This window comes from Leiobunum rupestre, chromosome 6, assembly GCF_980474605.1.
Source record: "Leiobunum rupestre chromosome 6, qqLeiRupe1.1.hap1, whole genome shotgun sequence".
NCBI classification, from domain to species: domain Eukaryota; kingdom Metazoa; phylum Arthropoda; class Arachnida; order Opiliones; family Sclerosomatidae; genus Leiobunum; species Leiobunum rupestre.
In genome coordinates this window covers 47,380,361-47,403,171 of record NC_143389.1, presented here as the reverse complement: position 1 = coordinate 47,403,171, position 22,811 = coordinate 47,380,361, and the positions used below count along the sequence as shown (strand labels likewise).

Genomic DNA, 22,811 nt, shown 5'->3' with positions numbered 1-22,811 from the left:
TGCATTGTTATAGTACGTCTAACTTACTGTTGTAACTACTTAACTTATGATATTCTGAATAAATTAAAATTGGTCGTTTCGTCTCAATTATTTTAATTATAATTAAAATTTTATACCGGGCGGGATAGAAATGGGTTAATATTTTTAACAAATAACTCTAAATTGCGGAGATATATCTTTAAGGGTTATCTCGAGAAATTAATACCACTAGGGACAATTCTTCCGAGGAGAGGTATATTTTGGCTTGCCAACTTGTTTACTTTTAGGTAGGTATATTGAAGCTGTCCCGCCACTTTTCGAAATAGATAAGAAAATCAGATTTTTTACGCTTCTTCAGTGCGCATTAGCGATGTGGCGTTTACGTTGAGTAGCCGCTTGGCCGTTGGCTCAAATCCCAAAATAAATAACCCTCGTTCATAATTTTGGAGGAACAAACAAATATTTGTGTAATATATTCCCTTCGCCATTCCGCTTTGCGAAGTACAAGTGATTATTCGTGAATCATCCGACAAAGCATTGACTTTCATCGTGGATACAGTTTACATTTTTGATCAATTGTGGTAAGTGAATTTTAATTACATTTAATATTATAATGTTAATGATATTAGAATCTGGGGTGTGTTAAAAAGTTTTTGGTGGGCCGAGGCGACACAGTGACGTAGCCAGAGGGGGGGCAGGGGGTGCATCCGCCCCGGTGCCGTTTGTCAGGGGGTGCCAAAAAGGCGCCCAAAGTATTAAAACGAATATTGAATTATATATTTAAATTATTGCTAGGGCATACGGGGGGGGCGCAAATTTGAGTTTTGCCCTGGGCGCCAAATAACCTCACTACGCCACTGGACGTAGCCAGAAATTGGTCAAGGAGGGCGGGGGTTCAAGTACTGACGAACTTTCGCTATAAAGTACACGTGAGTGGGGTACAGGCTCTTAGTTATCATATATTCTTAGGTGCCGAAATTAATCCTTGATATGATACGCAGGCCCGGGCTGGATACTAGAAGGCACAACGGGTGAGAAAATCAGGGGCGGCGATCGCAAGAATTTCCGGTGTAGGGCCGGCATTGGCGTCGCCAAAAATTCGTTAAAGGGGTCAGTAGAAGGAAAGTAAGGGTATGGCATCGATCCCGGGGACGGGGTCAGGTTCGGGATCGGGGTCCGGGATTTAAGGGGTGAAATGGGGGTTAAATCGTCGAAAAGTCAATGTATTTAGGGTATTTCTCGCGACGATTTGTTTTCCCGTATATCAGCATATTGTGTCCAGGCCAACTTGTTCATTTATCTCCGCTTATCTTGAAAGACACTTGAACGTATATCTTATCACGTTTTATCGTACGGAATAAGTTGAAATGATGTAAAAAGTGATAACCTAGGCGGCGCGTGCGCAGATTACCCCGGGGGACGCGGTTAATTTGAATTTAAGAGTGTTTTGACGTCATTGAATATTCGTTGTTAAAGTAGAATGGAAATATTTTTAAACTTTATTTTAATATCATTGTAGTGGATTTGAGTGTTTTGACGTCATGGAATATTTGTTGTTAAAGTAGAATGGAAATATTTTTAAACTTCATTTTAATATCATTGTAGTACTTAAATACACTTGACACTTGAATCTATATCACGACTATTTCAAACGAATATTTTAAGTATGAGAAACGTATCGTTCTCAAATGATACTTGAATATCCTATAAAAGGGGTTGTATAGGGTTGTGGGAGGTCATTCCACGGTTAACTGCTGTAGCTATATTCAAGATGCCTAAAGCCCAACATATTTGCCCTACATGCGCGAAAAGTTTTTCTACCAAGTCCCACTTAAATCGGCATGTTAGAGAAGTACACGGTGATAAACATAATTTTGTCTGTGAAGTATGTGGTAAGAATATGGCTAGATTGGAACATTTCAAGAGCCATCAACGAACTCATGACTTGAACGCACCTGGCCCTTCCGAACCCATGGACCTGTCTCGCACACCATCACCAATGCAACGTTCGCCATCATCTACCCGTCCACCGTCACCTAGCCTGCTTCAAGACATTCAACTGGAATCTATCCAACCATCTACATCAGCTTTACCCAACAACCCAACGCCATCACCTGTTCCCGCCTCATCAATACTTGATGAAACTCCACCAGCATCTCCAAGTATGGTCCAGGCCTTGAATGATACGTTAGCATCTATCCGTTACAATGCCGAGGACTATGATATTGATGTGGCTATGTTTATCGGACGTTACCGAGCCGCTTTCCGTAAATTTCTAATGGAAAGACTTGCTAGTAAACGTGGAATTAAATGGTTCTTACTCGTAAGATCTGTTTATATGAGACCTTTGGGGGGTGCGGAACAAAGTGCGGAAGTGAGACCCTATTTCCGGAGCATTATGCAAACAACATTAACGCTCGATGTAATTGAAGACCAGCTGAATGACTGCATTGAAACAATACAGTCAGCGGCGGAAAACTTTGAAGCGACAGGTATGTACTAAAATTTATAAGTTATATTTTGAACTAAAACATTATATTTTTGATAGGATCGGGTTGGGTAATTGACCGTGTTCTGTATGTAGAATTAAATGTAGCATCTTACCAACCGTTGCGAGGGTCATCGTATATGGAACTACCTGAAAAACTATCTCAACGTCACGCGATTCTTAATATTAGAAACGAAAATGACGAGAAATGTTTTCTCTGGTCAATTCTCGCTAAACTTCACCCAGTTCCTCGGACTCAAAACGCTAATCGTGTTTCCAAATATACACCTTATGAAAACGAACTTGATACCACTGATATATCTTTTCCTTTCAAATTAAACGCTACTGAACTTAAAAAATTTGAATTAATGAATAATTTATCAATATCTGTGTTCGGCTTTTCGGGAGACATATTCCCCCTTTACGTAAGCGCTAACAAGTGTTGTAAGGAAAGGGAGGTTGATTTGCTATACATCACCGACGAAACTAAAGATATTGACGATGGGAATAGACATTACTGTCTTATACGAGACCTAGGAAAACTGCTACAGCATCTAACAAAAAACAGAAGCACAAGTTATTACTGCAGGTAATTTAGTTTCCAATATATTAGTGTGCAATCTACTAATTATTTTCTTTATTAGAATGTGTCTTCACCGATTCAGTGGAAACAACGCGGAACAGCGACGTGATGCGCATATCGAAGAATGCGCCACCCACGGCGTCCAAAAAACAGTTTTCCCCACCAAGAAGAAGACGCTTTATTTTGATAAATATGAGTGGACAGAAAAGGTAAAAATAAAAATTATTTAATTTAACTCTTAATGAAATGAAATTATTAGGTGCAGTATGTATTTTACGCCGATTTTGAAGCAATCCTACCGAGAGTTCAAGGATGTGATCTAGATCCCGATTTAAATACCAGCAAAGTAAACATGCACATCAGCTGCGCGTATTCGTGGGTGCTTGTTGGGCCTAACGGTAAGTTATTTGACAAAATCCCCTTTAGATATATTACAATAGGATACTTATAGGTGTACCTGTTCGAACCGATTGCTATCGAGGACAAGATGCAACTCGAAGATTTCTGGAGTCTATTCTGGAATTAGAGAAGGAGTTGATGGAACTCATTGAGACAAATGTACCAATGATTATTACCCCGGAGGAGGAGGAACAGTTTCAAGCTGCTACGCATTGCTACATTTGTCAGAAGCAGCTAAATCAGGGAAATATGCCCGCTGTTCGAGATCATTGTCATTTCAGCGGCAAATATAGGGGGCCAGCGCATAACGTCTGTAATCTTCAAAAGAAAGTTCCAGAATTTATCCCTATTTTCCTTCATAACCTTAGCAGGTGAATTTATTAAGTTAATTAACGAGGAAATAAACCTAATAATAATAAATCTTCATAGGTACGATTTACATCTTATATGTCAGGAGATTGGTCATTTTAAGGAACAGACACTTGACTGTATTCCTTCCACTAGCGAAAATTATATTTCGCTGAAACTAGGTAAAATATATTTAATTATGAATTTAACCTTAACATTAATTTTATTGTTTTTTAGGGAGATTTCGGTTTTTAGACTCTTATCGATTTCTAAGTGATAGCCTGGATGCTCTAGTATCTAATCTCGTTTTGGAAGGAGCCAGTAAATTCCACATTGTTAAGAAATATTTTGAAAGTGAGAAAGTTCAACTGCTTTTGCGGAAGGGGGTCTACCCGTACGAGTATATGGACGATGAAAAGAAATTTGACGAGACGATGCTGCCACCTAGAGAAGCGTTTTTCAGTTCATTGAAAAATCAAAATATTTTAGAATCTGATTATTTACACGCCCAAAATGTTTGGACAGCGTTTAATATTCAAACATTAGGTAAAATTACTATAGTATAAATATTTCAAATCTCTTAACCTCGGTTTTCGTAGGGGAATACACCGACCTCTATGTGAAAAGCGATGCGTGGCTCTTAGCCGACGTTTTTGAAAATTTTAGAACATTATCTATAACTCATTATAAATTAGATCCCGCTCACGCTTACACCGCACCAGGTTTAGCCTGGCAAGCAGCTTTGAAGATGACCGATGTTCGCCTCGATCTCATACTTGATATAGATCAACACTTATTTATTGAAAAGGGTAACGCTTTTGTGATATTTTAAATATTATTGTATTTACATTGAATTTTTAGGGATTCGAGGCGGTGTTTCAATGATCTCAACTCGTTATTCTGAAGCGAATAACAAATATATGGCCGACACATATGATTCGTCTAAAGAGAGCAGTTATATATGCTATTTAGGTAATTTACATTTTTAAAAAAATAATTTTTTTTGTTTTTTTAATTTTTTTAATTTTAATTATATTAATTAACTTAATTTAACTTAATTGAAGATGCTAATAATTTGTACGGTGCTGTTATGTGTGAACCACTACCGCTAGGCGACTTCCAGTGGGTTCAGGAGGATGATTTGCAAACACTCTGTGAAAATATTCTGAGTATTCCCAATAACGTTGAAAACGGATACATTTTAGAGGTAAATAACAAGTGTTATAATTATTGAATTATATTTTTAAAGAATTGTTTCCTTTGCAGGTGGATCTTGAATATCCTCCAGAGTTGCATGACTTACATAACGATCTCCCAGTAGCGGCGGAATCTAAAGTTATTACACATGATATGCTAACTCCATACTCCAAAGATCTCTTAGGAAAATTAAATATTAAGGAGAATCAAAGTCTACCAAAACTTCTTCCTAATTTAAATAATAAAGAGAAATACATAGTACATTACCGCAATTTAAAATATTATGTAGAATTAGGTTTGAAAATAACCAAGGTTCATCGAGCTCTAACCTTCACTCAAGGAAAATGGTTAGAAAAATATGTTAGATTCAACACTGAACAGAGGAAATTATCCAAGAGTTCATTTGAAAAGAATTTCTGGAAACTAATGGTTAACTCTGTTTTCGGGTAAATCAATTTAAATAATTTATTGCTGTTTTTTCCCTTACTTCATTTAATTCTTTAGAAAAACAATGGAAAATTTACGGAAGCATATAAATTTCGAGTTGATTCATAAACCAGAAAGAATGTTAAAAGTTACAAGTTCCCCGCAGTTTGAACACTTTACCATCTTTAATGAAGAGTTAGCCGGCGCTCATAAGAAGAGAGCTAAAATTGTTCTTAACCGGCCTATATTTACCGGATTCACCATTCTAGATTTATCCAAGGAGCTCATGTATCGGTTCCATTATGGATTCATAAAAAATACGTACGGGGACAAAGCATCACTATTATTTACAGACACTGGTAATTTAATTTAATATGCATTTTTTATTTAAATAGTACTAATATATAAAATATTTACAGACAGTTTAACGTACAACATTAAGACGGATGATGTTTATAAAGACTTTGAAGTTCATAAAAACCGCTTTGACTTCTCTGATTATCCACCTTCGCATTTCCTTCATTCTAATCAGAATAAAAAAGCTCTCGGTTATTTTAAAGACGAGACAAATTCGCAGTTAATTCAAAGCTTTGTAGGACTTCGTCCAAAGCTTTATTCTATTAAATTGTACGGGGAGTCTAAGACCGCTGAAGAGATAGAAAAGGAGTTGCGATTGGGGAAATATTTAGAGTCAATTTTAAACCATAAAAAGGTTTGTAAGGGCGTTGCCATGAACGTTATTAGAAACGTCATCCGCCACGAAGACTATGAACGTTGTCTTTTTAATCAAGAAACCATGTCAGCCGAGATGATGCGTATAGCTAGTTTCAAGCATGAACTATTTACTTTAAATACTAGAAAACTTTGTTTATCACCAAATGATGATAAGAGATACATTCTACCCTGCGGGGTTCGTACATTAGCGCACGGTCATAAAGATATTGAAAAATTATAATGAATGCTTGTATTTATGTATATATCGTTTACATATTTATCTTTCTTAAACCTAGACACAATGTTATACATTTCTATTCCTTTACACCTGTTTATAGCAAAATAGATACAGAATGCTCCACACGTATTACTAGAATTACTCTGTAATTGATTAGAATTAAAAGTTACAGTTTTACTGTTTCGTTCAATAAAGTCATTAAATTTAAAATAATCTGGCGGGTTTCCAAAGGAATCCATGAATTCACAATTTTTATGTTTAGAAAAATATATTAGAACCCAGTGTTCTCCAGGTTCAGCACTCGTATCGGTATTTACAATAAATAGAGAAGGGAATATTTTTACGTATTTAGGTAGCTTGTCAGCCGCGAACACGCCTTGAAATATACTTTTAGTACTTAAATCTTTTTCAAGTATTTTAGTTATCTGTAGCGAATCCATTAATTACTGTAATCGAAAATCACGGTTCGATTTTTATCAATTTCAATCAAATTTTGAAACTCGGCGTAAATTAGAATGGAAATCGTCTCCGGTAACGGTTTTGCAAATTTTAATTCTAATCTCAGGTTACTGTTTTTTACAAGATGCAAGTGATTAGCGTTGTTATTAAGATCCGAGGTTAAATTGTACGCGAATAAACAATTTCCGTTAGGGTAATCTTCCCGACTTATCTGATTCTCTTCATCTACGTTCCACTGATTAGTTTGAATGAAAAGATTGCAATACGCTTGAATATATAGATTTTCCTCAAAGTTTAGAGATAACGCCTTATGAGGGACGCTGCTACCGTCAATGTACAATCCAATGCTTGATAAATCGAAATGTTGAAAGTTGTACGGGGATTTTTTCAAATCTCCTAGAAACGCTTTTTGTTCCACAAACCCGATAACAACTTTCTTAGGTGCTTGTCCGGTAAATAAATGATCTTGCACACTAGCCATAAGACCAGCGGGTATAGAAAATGAGGTGCACTCCGAACGAGTTACAGGATATTTAGCGGTTCCATATTGTAACGCCTTGGCTTGAGCGAGCGATAGTTCCGGTATCACTTTAACTTTCCTCAGATAAAGGGAAGCTGATAAAATCTCCACTTTACATTTTACGTCGGAATGAACGCAAAAAGCTGCTCTATTTTTATCGAATTTAAATTTCAAATCAACCATATTTAATAAAAAGCGTGGTTGTTGACATAAATCAGTATGGACTACGCCTAACAAGTCAATCGCCCGTTTTTGCGCTAAACTCGCTCGTTTAGAGAAACCATCGTTATCGAAAAATGAATCGAACTTTCCAGGCGTATCCCGATAGAAAAGTGAACTCGTTAAATAACTTTTTTTCGCAGAATCTCCGAACGTTAATAAAGTTTGTATCATACTTTTATAAGCGTAATTTTGACTGGAAGGTGTTACTGATCTTTCATTAAGAAATACGTGGACGTCGCTAAAAAGCGAATGAAGAAACAAATTCTCGGGGGCGATATTGTCGGCTGGAGTTCCGGCGGCCCCACCCGCAACACCTGGAACCGCGGGTTGCGGTAGTTGACCATTATCTTTAGTTACCTTAACTCGAACGTGCAGCAAAGTTTGTGAAAGGTCTATATACGTTTCAGAGTTACCGTTGATAGAAAATGTAATTGATGCGTTATCAACTATATTTGATATTGGATTATACTCAACCCATTCTCCACCAATAATCGAAGATTGTGTCATAGGTACTTGAAACAAATCTAGCTCGGAATTTATACATTCAACCGAGTGTGGGTGTAAAAGGGACATTATGAGAATATATCGGAACGTTTAGGGAACCGTCCTTTCGCTATCCTGCCTGCTGTTGAAATGGCGCTTTTCGACTGAGTTCGTTTCCTTTTATTTCCGGAACCCGTCATTCTTTTAATATGATCCGTAGCTGAAGATGTTAGTCTCATGGCTTCATCAGCTGCTGAAGCTAAAGTTTCCCTTCCAGCGTTAATAGAATGCGATTTAAGCGCTGTTTTAATTGGGACTCCACTAACAACATCGGTCGCTACTTTCGCTCCGGTACTTAAAAGTTTTTTCCCCAAGTAAGAAGCGCCTTTCTTCAGTAAAGGTACCGCGAATCTAAACGCTGAAGATAATATATTTCCTAGTCCATGTCCTCTTTGCACGGCTAAACCTCTATATACAGGTATTCCACCGAAACCAACCTGGTTTAAATAGTAACTTTCATAATCAGTTCTTGAAGGTGAATATTCAGACCTCATGATGTTAACTGTTCGCTCTCTTAAGCTAGAATGATGGTGTGTCCTGAATGATTAAAGGTTTATAGTGAAGTCCACATTTTACGGGGTTTAAAATGTAATACAACGTGAGCTTTTCCACTATGAAACTGTATTGGCTCACCTAAATCATCTGTTATATTAATCTCTATAGTCTTAATATTATTACACACGACTGGTAGGTAATGAGGTTGTGAAAATATTTTTGTAGTTGTTTTCCCATTAGACTCGGCTTTCTCTTCGACGCTTATGATTCTTAATAGAGGTGCTAAACTATCCCCAACAACGCTATTTTCAACCAGATCAGAATAAACGAATAAGGAATGTAACCCAGCGTTCATATCAACTGGGTAGGGGGTTATCATTGAATTTAAAATGGTGAAATCTTTATCTCTTCTATCCTTAAAACCTAGTAAAATCGATAGATCGGGGCCAATTACAGCTCTGATTTTCGGTTGCAATTTAACTTTAATTCGATTAGAATAATTTAAATAAGCGAATGTAACTTGTTCTTCTTCTTGGTTGTGGACGTTCATAACATGTAATAGTTCTTCCGGAGTTTTATAAAAACCCTCGGGAACTTCAATTATTTTATCATATTCGAGAGGGTCTTTAACTAGAGGGTTATCAGTCATTTTATCATATTCGAAAGGGTCTTTAATAACCAATAGATTAGGTTTTCGAACGTTATGCCATGTCCGAGGATAGCTTATTTCCGCTAACCCAACTTCGTACTGTTCCTCAAATCTTAACGGTTCAGCTAAATACGTTCGAAATTTACCAACGCTATTATCTTGGTAATATAATGACGAGGAATCTGAAGGTAGCGTTACGTAAAAACTCATTTTAAATCCACTTCTTGTATCCAAGAATTAAATGTAGGGTCGTAATCTTGCCACTTGACATACAGTTCTACGCGGCCGTCCGATTTTTTCCTCTTTTTTATTACTTTTTCGATTATGAAGTAACAGTCTTTTAAATCTCGACCAACAATCTGAACCTCTTCTCGATAGAATACTCCTAAAATGGGGTTAGAATTTAAATCCATCAGCTTATATACAGGTGGGTCACGTGGTAGTCTCTCAGCTATTTTAAACAATTCTGTAGTAAAATTCGGGTTATATTTCTTATCGAAAATTGATAAATTTCTACTTATTCTACAAATATCTCCAATTTCAAACGCGTATGTTAACGGAGGAGAAAAATTTACCGAACCGTAAAGATTTTTCCATATTTTAGCAGAGTTATCTAGAGTAACTTCCGCGGGTTTACATTTAATTGATCTGTGATAACTATTGTTATAAGCGTTTATAATATCATCTAAAACGTCGATATATTTAAGGGTGTTATTCTGCGTGAAATAGCGATATAAACGAGATTTAAAACTTCTAATGAATCTTTCAATAATGGACGCTTTCATTTCTGATCGGGTAGCGAAAAATTTAATGTTCCTTCGTTGTAATTCACTCTGCACTTCTTGACAGACAAATTCGTTTCCATGATCACTTTGAATTCTTTTCGGTTGACGGCCTTTTTCAAAAACGTTACGTAACGCTTCTAAAATTGTTACACCTTTCTTATTTTTAACCGCTACAGCCATAGCGTATTTGCTAAATATGTCGATAATACATAATACGTAGCGAGATCCTGAATTATATTTAGACAGCTTCTGAAAATCTGCCAAGTCCGCTTGCCACTGTTCGTCAATTCCATAAACAATAGTTCGATTTCGTTTGAATCGTCTTCTAGCAGGTTTATGCAGCGTATATGTATCCTGCTTTATTAGAAATTGTTTTACTTTTTCCAATGAAACCTTTAAACCTTTATGTCGAGCTGAATTATAGAGCGCTCGAACTCCAGCGAATGACCCTGGGTCTGCGGGGTTAGTATAGATCTGCTCAAGTTCTTTCTCCATATTGGGTAATATTTTGATGTAATGGCATGTAACGCCAAAAAAGGAAATTAAATAATTATAATATTATAATAACTATGATAATTAATACAGCTGTGATAATTTTCGGTGATTTTGAAAATGATTGTGATAAATAGGCTAAAAGTCCTAAAGAGACCGTTTCTGTACAACCTTCCATTGTAGGCTTATACTATGAAATGAGAACAAAATTATCAGGTTAATATATTTTATTTAGTATGTATCCAAGATCTTAGAGGACTAGGTGAAGATGATGATAACATTGAACTACTTGGTGGTGTATGAAATACAGCGAATGTTTTTAACAGTGTCAATCTTACAGGATTTTTAATTAAACGTTTTGAAATATTTGACTTATGAATGCCCTCGTAAAACTCAGTAACTCCTATAGGATCAATCACTGTTCCAGGTGTTTTTCTCACAGCGTCATACAAAAGATCGATTATATTAGATCCTCCAATCACTTGTCCTCGAATAGAAAGCTCTCCTGAGTTAGTCCATCTAATATATCTCGGATCTTCCGTAGTCGCTCGGTATAATGAAATTGCATCACTAACATAAGTTGCAGGTAGAGAATAAGATATTTGCGCGAACCAAGTTTTAGGTCGTTCAGAGTTTTCAATAACGGGAGAGATTTGCTCTTTACGTACGTAAGTTAACCGTCGTTGGAGAGTTTGATTGTATAATGCTAATTTCTCTGATTCGTTTAAATCTGGATTATCTAGAATAGATTTCATTTCATCATCGAGTGTCTTCTCTTTTTGAAGTTCAGGTGTTTCTTCTGTTTTGGAAGGTGTATTGTTTTTTAATCTCTCCATTACATCTTCAGGTACTAGAAGCATTTTTCGAGCCATCATCGGTTTATAGCTCGGCTTATTGCACTTCCGGCGACTGAGCTAACGATAGATAGCAGTGGCGCTAATAAAAATGGAAGAAAACCACCTTTTTGTACCAGTATCTTTCGTCGTTTTGATATAGGATTCTTCTTCGACACGTTTCGTATAACCGCGCTATGTTTCTTTAACCGCTTACGATGACGTTCTGACAGTTCAATTGTTCCGTGCAATACATTTATACAACATTCAACGAGAGCCAATATAGCCTCCTGGCTAGCGTATTTAATAGCTGTCTTTCTTTGATTTAGATTACAGGATGTTAGGAAACGTAGAAAGTCTATGTTTTTCTTAACTCGTTTTGAGACATCCATTTAGAGATTTTCTTAGCCTTTCTTAAAGCGCAATGAACAGTTTCGGAATGAAAAGGACAGTCTAATTCAACGTCTTCTAGTTCTGATAATTTAGGACAACCGGTATCTTCGATGTTAGTTACTGGAACACCGAGGAGTGTCGATAATACTGCAGCTTTTTCTAAACCTTTGGTGAAAAACGAAGTCGCTTTTTCCGCTATCTGATTGCAAATGTCACGTCTCGTTCTGTAAGGACGTTCGCCGTCATTCCATCGAAGATGACTAATGTTATGAGATATCCATCTGCATTGTCTTTTATCTTCGTTTGAAAGCTCTTTGAAAGGGTATAGAGATTTGAAAGTAAACACTTCCGATTCTTCAGTTTCTAATACTACGTAAGCTAATTCTTTAATAATCCACTCTCGATTAACCCTAAAAAAATTCCCATCTATAATACACTTCATTTTGGAATAAAGACAGCCGATTCTTCACCCGGTATTAAACCTGTTCGTAGTAAATACTGATCTGGGGTGTGAGGTTTCAAGTCAACTAATAAATACCCAAATTTCCGTGACGTAGCTTGTTGAAACGCATCAATAACGTATTTGCTATTGGTTGGAGATATCTGCCTCGCGAGATGATAAATTGTTGATTTATCTCGTGGTGATTTAAAAATAAATAGATAATGAGCATTTAAATTTAAAGTTCTTATTTCTTTTCCGGGGTAATAAAGGTTTTGCATTAAAATTAGTACGGAGGTGTTTCTGTGATGAGATCCACGAATAAATAAATTAGTTACATCTTTATTATTAGATATCTCGCATAATAAATCGTCTAAAATAACTAAATTCCTAATTTGCGGGTTTAATATATTAACATCGAGTAACCCTTCGTGAAACTCGACTGAAGGTGTGTGATCTAATATTGATTGAAATAGTTTCGGCTGATACTCGGTATAACACCATATTATCCTCTCCGGAGGAGGGGATATGCAGGTCTTCTTATGTTGAATCAACCGTCCCACCAGGAATGACTTTCCGCATTGGGTGGACCCGGCTACAAGCCCATTCATTGGATGTTGTAAGCTTAAATCCATAATGGTAAATGAGAATCGGAACATTAGTGCAATCAATTTTATTAGTTTTTTAACAAGTTTTTAGCATTGCATATTATTAGTGACATTATATTACTTAAAATTTCTTTCGACAATTCACAGCGAATAGTAAACATTTCAATAATATTTTCACAATCTACCGACATAATTATTTCATAAAAATGCAAATCTACACGCTTAGAATAATCCGTCATGATACAATCATGCTGGAGTTGAGATGGATGATCAATTTGACAGCCATTGCACGCTTTCTTAAGAGCTCCGTGTAATTGTTTAATTACAACGTTAGTCATCGCCTCCTTTATTTCCTTGATTTTCTTTAAACACTTCTGAATAGACTCGTACTGGTCGAGGAAATTCAACCAAGAAGATTGAGCGAAAGCTATCCCCTCTTTAGTCGGTAACAGTTTTCCATAGTTTACTCCGTAACCATGGTACATTTGTCTAACATCTAAAACCTTTTGTTCGGCAAATCTATGAACCGAAAACCGTTTGGTTTCAGAACCTGTGAAAACCCACGAAGTTTCAGCTTCGTTATTGAAATAAGCTTCAATGACATCTTTCTTTGTCCATAGCTCTTGCAGTTCCGCTTCTGTTAGTTTGATACCCTTTGTTAAATCTAATAGACCGCAGTAGATGGTTTCATCTGCATAAACGATTAACCCTTTGTCAGCAGACACAGGAAATGAACAATTCCTATAAAATAAATACATTAAGACAAAGTTAAGAATTATCACTGAGTATTCCTACTTACATTTTAAGGTTCCCCGGAGTCACTTCCAATACAATTCAGATGGTGAACTTTCTAAATATGGTCTTACTATTATACGGTTTTCCCTTTTTATACTCTGAAATTATTTATCTTCGATATCTTTTTTATTAAAATGGGGTTTAAAATTAATTCCATTCTACGTATACGCATTTTGAAGTGTATCGCGTTACGTATATAGGAATTTACCCGGTCCTCATACGGAATCACGTATACAATTACAATACTTGAGAACGATACGTTTCTCATACTTAAACTTTAGATATTCGTTTGAAATACTTGTGAGAAAGGTTCAAGTGTCAAGCATATTTAAGTACTACAATGATATTAAAATGAAGTTTAAAAATATTTCCATTCTACGTCATTTTAACGAATATACCATGACGTCAAAACACTCAAATCCATGTTTTAAATTCAAATTAACCGCGCCCCAATCCGCGCTCGTTAACCGCGTCCCATATTCCATGACGTCAGAACACTCTTAAATTCAAATTAACCGCGCCTCCCGGGGTAATCTGCGCACGCGCCGCCTAGGTTATCACTTTTTACATCATTTCTACTTATTCCGTACGATAAAACGCGATAAGATATACGTTCAAGTGTCTTTCGCGATAAGCAGAGATAAATGAACAAGTTGGCCTGGACACAATATGCTGATATACGGGAAAACAAATCGTCGCGAGAAATACCCTAAATACATTGACTTTTCGACGATTTAACCCCCATTTCACCCCTTAAATCCCGGACCCCGATCCCGAACCTGACCCCGTCCCCGGGATCGATGCCATACCCTTACTTTCCTTCTACTGGGGTCGAAGTTTGTGAATGTTACGAGGGTGGTTAGGAAGGGGGCAAAAATTTAGTACAGTAAAAGTAAGCTCAAAGAGAAACGGTTTGACACGAAACCTCCCTGTCTATTGGAGACCGGAAGCAAAGGCGAGCCGAGCCCGGCTCTTTTGTAGTTACCCATTTTCTTCCTCCCCTAAAAACGGCTTTCCTATTGGTGGCAGCCAACGTTTACACGTCTTTTGGCTAAGTTTTAAAAAGTAGCGCGTGTCCAATTCTTTCTTCCTTTAATTTTCTATACTGAATTTTCAAACATTCTGTATACTTGACAAATGGATGAAAAATAGAATTTCTGATTATATTTTTGGATTTTCGGAGCACCGAGCCTTTTGGCTCCTAGGGGCGCACCGGGCGTGATTTTATATATAAGAAAGCTCATAATTTACATAATTCTGTGTGACTCGACACTGAAGGGTGGAATTTTTAATGAAGATGTTTAAAAACATTTTAGATGAATAACTATATATTATAGTATTATAGTATATAAATAATTTTAGTATCTTCCTTAGGTAACCTTTCGGATGTGAAATTGTTGATGTTCATGTTTGATGGGCATATTGTGAATTATCACATAAATGGCGTGAATTTCATAGAAGCACTGAGTGCTCTTTTTTCGTTATATTATATGACAAACATAGAGTACCCAGAAGAGTGCTAATGTACTCTCGATTTTTTACAGAGGTAAAGCTTCTCATAAATATCTTTCTCTTTACCCTAGGGGTAGTTCACTCCTTCGCAGAGTGAAGAAATAATCAAAGTTAAAAATTTATTCACGATTAAACTTTATAGAGCCAAAGCTACAGATTTTAAATTTAATCGGTTTAAATTTTATATAGCCAAAGCTACAAACATTAAATTATATCGGATTTAATCGGCCAAGAGGGCAGATTTAATCATGGGAGTGATCTGCCCCTCGTTTTAACCCTCTATGTCATTGGGAAAAGAACAACTTGAAGAACGGTTTTAATTCATTTTAAATAAATATTTTAAGTAAAAACTTATAAATTAAGTATTCTAGTGTTGTTTTATATGTCAAAGGCAATTTGACTTAACCCTTTAGTGATAACTTGGGTAGTAGCTTAGCTGATTCGCTGATACCCGAGGTTCTCTTCCCTTCAAATTACTCTTGGTTCAGTTTTAAAGGTTTTGTGGAACTATCACTTTTAATACGTATTAATCATTATGATCTTTGTAAATTAAGGTACGCTGCAAAAATCAATCCATCGGACAAAAAGGGTAGTAAAAAGCCTCCACCGACAAACCCAAAAGTGCTATCATTAATTAATAAAATAGCAAACTATGACTGGTCCAACGTGAGGTGAGATTTAACAAATACGTCGGCTGTTTTTCTTGAAAATACCATTTTTTGACAATTGTTTCTTTACAGTGATGTTGAAGGTGAAGAAGATTAAAAAATTAAATTTAAATAAAATTATTTTTTAACGGGTTTTAAGGAAAGGCCTAGACTTCAAAATAAAAATATTTGCCGTAGTTGAAATTGTATTTGTGATATTCATATAATTTTTCTATGAACTTTTTCCTTATTTTGAAATAGCTTAATGTACAAATTTAAAGGGCAAAATAAACAACATCAAATGAAGCTTTCACAAACAGTTTTTTCTTAGATAGTAAGTGAATTAACTTATTAAAGACTGTAGTTTTAGAGTATATAAACAACGGAGAAACAAATCAAGTGAAACACTTCCCAACGAAAGATTTTAAGTGATATCCATGGGAATGCTTATGAAATTAACATCAAAGGTAATACAGGGATCCTCAGATTTATGAAACAAAGACCAAAAGTGCAATAACCGTAGAGGCACTGCTACAAATCCGTCAGCAAACCGTTTCGGAAAATTTAACCATTACTTAGAAATAACTGATTTTAAAACAGAAATTAACGTTATAACCGTAACTAACGCTTTATACTTAGTCAGCATAATGGTTAAAACTATGCGAATGGACTGTTTTTAAAACAGTAATTTACGTTATTCAAACAGTCGGCATAATGGTTAAAACTATGCCAACGGACTGTTTATAAAACGGTAACTAACGCTATGTAAACAGTCGGCATAATGGTTAAGACTATCCCAATCTACTGTTTTTAAAACAGTAACTAACGCTATATAAACAGTCAAAATAAGGGTTAAAACTCTGCCAATAGGCTATTTTTAAAACGGTAACTAATGATATATAAACAGTCGGCATAATGGTTAAAACTATGCCACTGAACTGTTCTTAAAACAGTAACTAACGCTATATAAACAGTCGGCATAATGGTTAAAATATGCCACTGAACTGTTCTTAAAACAGTAACTGATGCTATGTAAACAGTCGGCATACTGGTTAAAAATCTGCAAAAAAGAGTTATTAAAACGGTAACTAACGCTATATAAACAGTCGGCATAATGGTTAAAAATATGCCACTGAACTGTTCTTAAAACGGTAACTAACGCTATATAAACAGTCGGCATAATGGTTAAAATCTGCCACTGAACTGTTCTTAAAACGGTAACTAACGCTATATAAACAGTCGGCATAATGGTTAAAACTATGCCACTGAACTGTTTTTAAAACGGTAACTAACGCTATATAAACAGTCGGCATAATGGTTAAAACTATGCCACTGAACCGTTTTTAAAACGGTAACTAACGCTATATAAACAGTCGGCATAATGGTTAAAAATATGCCACTGAACTGTTCTTAAAACAGTAACTGATGCTATGTAAACAGTCGGCATACTGGTTAAAAATCTGCAAAAAAGAGTTATTAAAACGGTAACTAACGCTATATAAACAGTCGGCATAATGGTTAAAAATATGCCACTGAACTGTTCTTAAAACGGTAACTAACGCTATATAAACAGTCGGCATAATGGTTAAAACTATGGCACTGAACTGTTTTTAAAACGGTAACTAACGCTATATAAACAGTCGGCATAATGGTTAAAACTATGCCACTGAACCGTTTTTAAAACGGTAACTAACGCTATATAAACAGTCGGCATAATGGTTAAAAATATGCCACTGAACTGTTCTTAAAACAGTAACTGATGCTATGTAAACAGTCGGCATACTGGTTAAAAATCTGCAAAAAAGAGTTATTAAAACGGTAACTAACGCTATATAAACAGTCGGCATAATGGTTAAAAATATGCCACTGAACTGTTCTTAAAACGGTAACTAACGCTATATAAACAGTCGGCATAATGGTTAAAATCTGCCACTGAACTGTTCTTAAAACGGTAACTAATGATACATAAACAGTCGGCATAATGGTTAAAATTTGCAACTGAACTGTTTTTAAAACAGTAACTGATGCTATGTAAACAGTCGGTATACTGGTTAAAAATCTGCAAAAAAGAGTTATTAAAACGGTAACTAACGCTATATAAACAGTCGGCATAATGGTTAAGCCTCTGCCAATGGACCGTTCTTAAAACAGCAAATACTGTGTTAAAACATGTAATAATTACAGTTTATTTAACAGCATTCTGTTAGTATGAAAACAGCTCCTTTACTTTTAATAGAACGGTAAGTGCTGCTGTTTTAACAGGTTTATTTTACTGTTTAATTTACTGCTATTGCTGGCATCTGCGAACGCCAGTAACTGCTGTTATTCTAACGGCGTTTTTTCCGAGAGTGTGCTTCCTGCACTTCCTTAGAAACATAGGCTGTCCACTCCTTATAAAATGGCGGATACAAATATAAATCATGGTGCAATAAGTTAGGTAATTTGTATCCGATTAACCTGAGATTTTCTACGTTACATACATCTGCCCGAATGAATTCGTACTATAGATTTTTATAGAAATCCGACATCATTTTGGAAAATGGCGGATATCAAAAACTCATCGTGCGATAAGTTCCGTAAATATTCGTCGATTAATCAGAAATTTTCTACGTTTCATTATCTGCCCTAGTTAATTAGACCTATGGGTTTTCCAATAATAATCCGACGCCATTTTGAAATATGGTGGATATAAATATAACTTATGATGCGATAACTGCCGAAATTATTTGTCGATTTACGTGAAATTTTCTACATTACCTTATCTGACCGAATAAATAAGCCCCTTGCACTGTAATAGAAATCTGACGCCATTTTACAAAATGGCAGATATCAATATCTCATAATGCGATAACTGCCGAAATTATTTGTCCATTAATTTGAAATCTGTCGTTTGCAAAATAACGCATAACAATGTATCTCTTGATTGTTATCAGAAAAATTGTCGGAAAATTTATTTAAAATGGGTATATTTCGGCAAATTCAAATAATATTGGATAAGTTCTTATATCATTGGGTTAACTGAAATAATTCAGGTTAATTTAACATTAAATTAGGAAAGGAATACATTTAGGTAAATTCGTATAATTTGGGTAAATTGAAATAACATTAAATTAGTTCAAATTACATTGTCGACATTCATATAAATTGGGAGAAATTCAAGCTATATTTGGTGTTTTTAATAATATTGAGTAACTTCAAATAATTTTGATTACATTGGAACAATTTTGAGTCAATTCCAATAATATTTGGTTAATTGAAATAATAGTGCGCAAATTTAAATAATATTGTGTATATTTATATAAAATTGGTAAATTGAAATAATATTGTGTATATTTGAATATATTGAGAAAATTCCAATAATATGTGCAATTCACATAATTTTGTTTACAGTCTCTTAATTTTCATTAAATCCAATTTATATAGTGTAAGTTCATTTACCATTGGGCGAATTATAATAATTTTGGTAAGTTTATATTATACTATATTATTTGGTTAAAATAAATATCGGAAAAATGTATATTATATTTTGTAAATAGACGAGTAAAGAAATCAGCTTTTAAATTTTGCAACGATTTTCCGAGGGAATTGTGGGAAGGAGAAGATAAAGTGATTGGCTATTTCAGGGGTCTACACATAACCTTACTACTCATTAAACAAATTAGTAAATATATAGACCAATATTACGCCTCCTATAGGGGATACTTTAACCCTACTCTTTTGCTGTAGTGTCCAAACGTTAAAATATTTTTAATTAGTTCTACCATATGTAACATAATTACTCATAAGTATGCCTCTGTATAACATTTCCATTGAAAAAAATTCAATGAGACCTTGTTTCACGCGGAACATACATTAAGCGGACCCAAAAATGCAAAAATGCTTATAATCCTTGCGCTATTGAAAAGGTTACCAAGGAAACAAAATCTCGTGATCGCGAGACACGAGCTAAACTTGACATGGGCTAATTTCCGTTTCCAATCAGTAAAGTTGATGACGCGTATTTCGTCACGGAATTGTAAGTGACGTAATTTACGTCATATCCCGTGAACAAGGTTTCATTAACGAAAATACTTTTATGGCATACTTATGAGTGATTATCTATATTATAAAAACCACTTCGTCGTCGTCTTCTTCGTTCGAGCTTTTTGGTTAGTCAGTAAGGCAGGCGAAGGCGGGCCGGCGAAAAAAAAACGACCCGCGGAACAGAGGGAAACCGAGACTGCCTTCCGCTTCGTTACCGAGGTGGTTCGACTATCTATTTCGAGCTTTTGGTTAGTCAGTAAGGAACGCGAAGGCGGCCCGGCGAGGAAAAAGCCTTTCACTGAGGTGGTTCCCAACCCGCAATACACCCGAAATTTTATCTCTATTTCCGCCGCGAATTTCGGAGGGGGGGATCGCATGGGGTAGTTTCAGAAGGCCTGTGAGTTTCAGCAAAAGTAAATAGGGGGAGAAAGGCTGGCGCTTGGGTCCAACCGCATGACGTCTTATTTGAGGGATAAAATTTTTGTACTTCGGAAATGACTTCCCCCTCGCCTCTTTACAGGGTCACAAAGGTACCGGTTGCACTCCGCCACGATGAAAAATAGTTATCTATAAAATACGTGAATATTAAACTTTTGCTTTCGATAATTTGGTTAATTTAGTTCCTAAATAAAGTTGATATATGATAGAAACTGAAATGCGACATTTTAAAAATAATAACACGACTTTGGAAAAGAAATAAACCGTAACTAGAAAAACGCTCACTTAAATCGTGGAGAGCGTGGCGCCATCTAAGAGCAGAGATCGGGACTAATTGGAATATCTACGCTGTTAAGGCCCAGTAGCGGCGCTAAGGGTGGGCTGAAGTGGGCTTAAGCCCCCCTGCATTTCTGAGAGGGGCCACATTTTTTTATTAAAAGGGCCACATATTTATGATTAAGAGGCCACATATTTCAATTTATGATAGAAGACCATAAACAGATAGAAAAAGGGAGCAGAAATTGAGATAAAGTTAAATGGACAATGGAAAGAAAAGAAAAGGGCTGAAGGGAATTTAGGGAAATACACCGGACATTCATGTGTCCCCTCCAGGACGGATACAAGGTCAGTAGGGGGTCCAGTAAACGCGATGAGAGCCGCAACAATAAAACGACCTTGCTCTTCTCGCTTCCTGGAAAATTTTGGGTCTTTTCGATTTCACCACTTTTGCGAAGTTATATAGTCTTTGGTTCCCGCTAAGCTGCTTATTTTTTTAACAGTTTCTATTTCGTTTTGAGCTCCAGAACGAGGTAGTTTTCTTTTGCAAGTCTTTCTCGAGTTATAAGTTGTTGTTTAGTCTTTTTTGTTATATTATTTTAGCAAGGGCGGACTTCTACCTCGAGGTTTAAAGAAGCCTTAATGCGCTTGTTTAATGTATAAACACTTAGCTAAATGACTAGTTAATAATATTTTATTTTTTAAATTATTTCAACAGCCTTTTTCAAAGCTAATTAACTATTAGTAGATATACACTATTTCGGGGCGTAGTTTTAGTACACTTAATAGACTCGAATCATTTTAAGAACAACTATGTCTGAAAATCGATTAACAAATTTAGCCTTGCTCTCTATAAATAGAGATTTATCTAATAGCATATGTAACATAATTACTCATAAGTATGCCACTAGCTCTATTTCTTCACTAACGGTTTGTTTCACAGATATTGCGTCATCCGTACCCTACGTAATATTTGACGTCATATTTGATGTCATATTTGACGTCATCGAATCTCAAATGCCGATTATGTCGTCGTATAATTAGCTCTACGTCTGATAAACCGACGGCCATTATTTTAGTAAAAAAACCGGTTTGAACAACCAAGGCTTAGGAGCTAAAATGAACTACAATAGACCCATGTTGAAAGTTGGGGGGCCGAAAATTAACATATTTACATGGCAACTCAGCATTTGGAGGGAACATCCGTTTCCTTACTTCCGCCTGTATATTTCAATGGCGGTCACGTGGTTCAAAACGTCACAAACAGGATGTTCCGTCCAAAGGTCTCACTTAAGCCTCGTCTGCGGCCCCTCTTTTGTTATGGGTCTATATAGTGTCAAGTTCTATTAATGTAATTAATTTGCAAATTAACCAAGTTCTCGGAGACTCACGTTCTAAAATAAATTTGCATTGTCAAATAAAAGAAGCAGGTTTATTGGAAAAAATAGTTGAAATTCTTTTGAGCTTTTCTGGCGCATCTATAAGGTTAGAGACTTTGCAGATTCTTTTGATCCTACGCCTAACTCTTCTAGGCTTGATATGGGTTTTAATAACGCTGGTGGAATATCCCGCTTCGACGACTTGTTCCATTTTCGGAAAGCGATCACTTATTGGTCATTTTCCCCAACCTTTTATTTTTCTAAATTACTCATAATTTAACTTCATTCGCACAAACCGAGCGAGTTTATAAATTTCAATAAAGCTACATTGGGCTGACTAAAATTCCGACGCTAAAAATTCCTTTTCAATTTAGAGGTTTTCCATTGGCTTAAATAAATATGTTAGTAGCAAATAGTGTGACTCCCAAAATTACTAGGATGAATAAAAAGGTTAAAATCTAATGTAGCCCACCTTTTTACTGGTTCATGGTGAAACAAACCGTTAGTGAAGATTTTTGAATGGAATAAAGGTACAGTGGCATACTTATGAGTAATTATGTTACATATGCTAATAGGTTGAGAGACAATAAAAAATCCTTGGTTGGTTCTTGACGAGTTTAGTAAAAAAAAGAGAAGAGTGCAATTTATACTTCGAGTTAAATTTTTAAAGATGTATACGTTATAAAAGACATTTGGGAGGGCAAGCCCCAAAACTATAAGGGGTCACTAAAGTTGTAAGGGCCACAAAAGTCTTAGCCCACCTGTGAAAAAACCTTAGCGCCGCTACTGTTAAGGCCTAGAAATTTGCAAGTTTAACTGAAATAATAGATATAGCTACAAGCTTTTATTGTTTATTTTACAATTGATATAGTAATTATTAATTAAAATCAACCGTTATCGAAGGAAATAATGGTCAACATTTGACAGAGAG

At 35.7% G+C, this 22,811-nt stretch overlaps 1 protein-coding gene across 1 annotated transcript; it reads left to right on the top strand.

Moving 5' to 3' along the window:
* Positions 1 to 2,317: 2,317 nt before the first annotated feature.
* Positions 2,318 to 15,882, top strand: LOC149941233 (uncharacterized). The gene is made up of 9 exons (XM_090179435.1): positions 2,318 to 2,401; positions 3,310 to 3,448; positions 3,502 to 3,820; positions 4,153 to 4,343; positions 4,397 to 4,606; positions 4,659 to 4,769; positions 14,980 to 15,085; positions 15,672 to 15,788; positions 15,858 to 15,882. Exons 1-9 carry the CDS (start codon positions 2,318 to 2,320, stop codon positions 15,880 to 15,882), a joined length of 1,302 nt encoding a protein of 433 aa, XP_090035561.1.
* The last annotated feature ends 6,929 nt before the right edge of the window (positions 15,883 to 22,811 follow it).

Excerpts from the sequence above, each read along its gene's own strand:
- LOC149941233 (XM_090179435.1), top strand. The coding sequence starts at position 2,318 with ATGAGACCTTTGGGGGGTGCGGAACAAAGTGCGGAAGTGAGACCCTAT. Across the intron at positions 3,821-4,152 it reads TTCCTTCATAACCTTAGCAG|TGAGAAAGTTCAACTGCTTT; the intron begins GTGAATTTATTA and ends ATATTTTGAAAG. Across the intron at positions 15,789-15,857 it reads TATGACTGGTCCAACGTGAG|TGATGTTGAAGGTGAAGAAG; the intron begins GTGAGATTTAAC and ends GTTTCTTTACAG.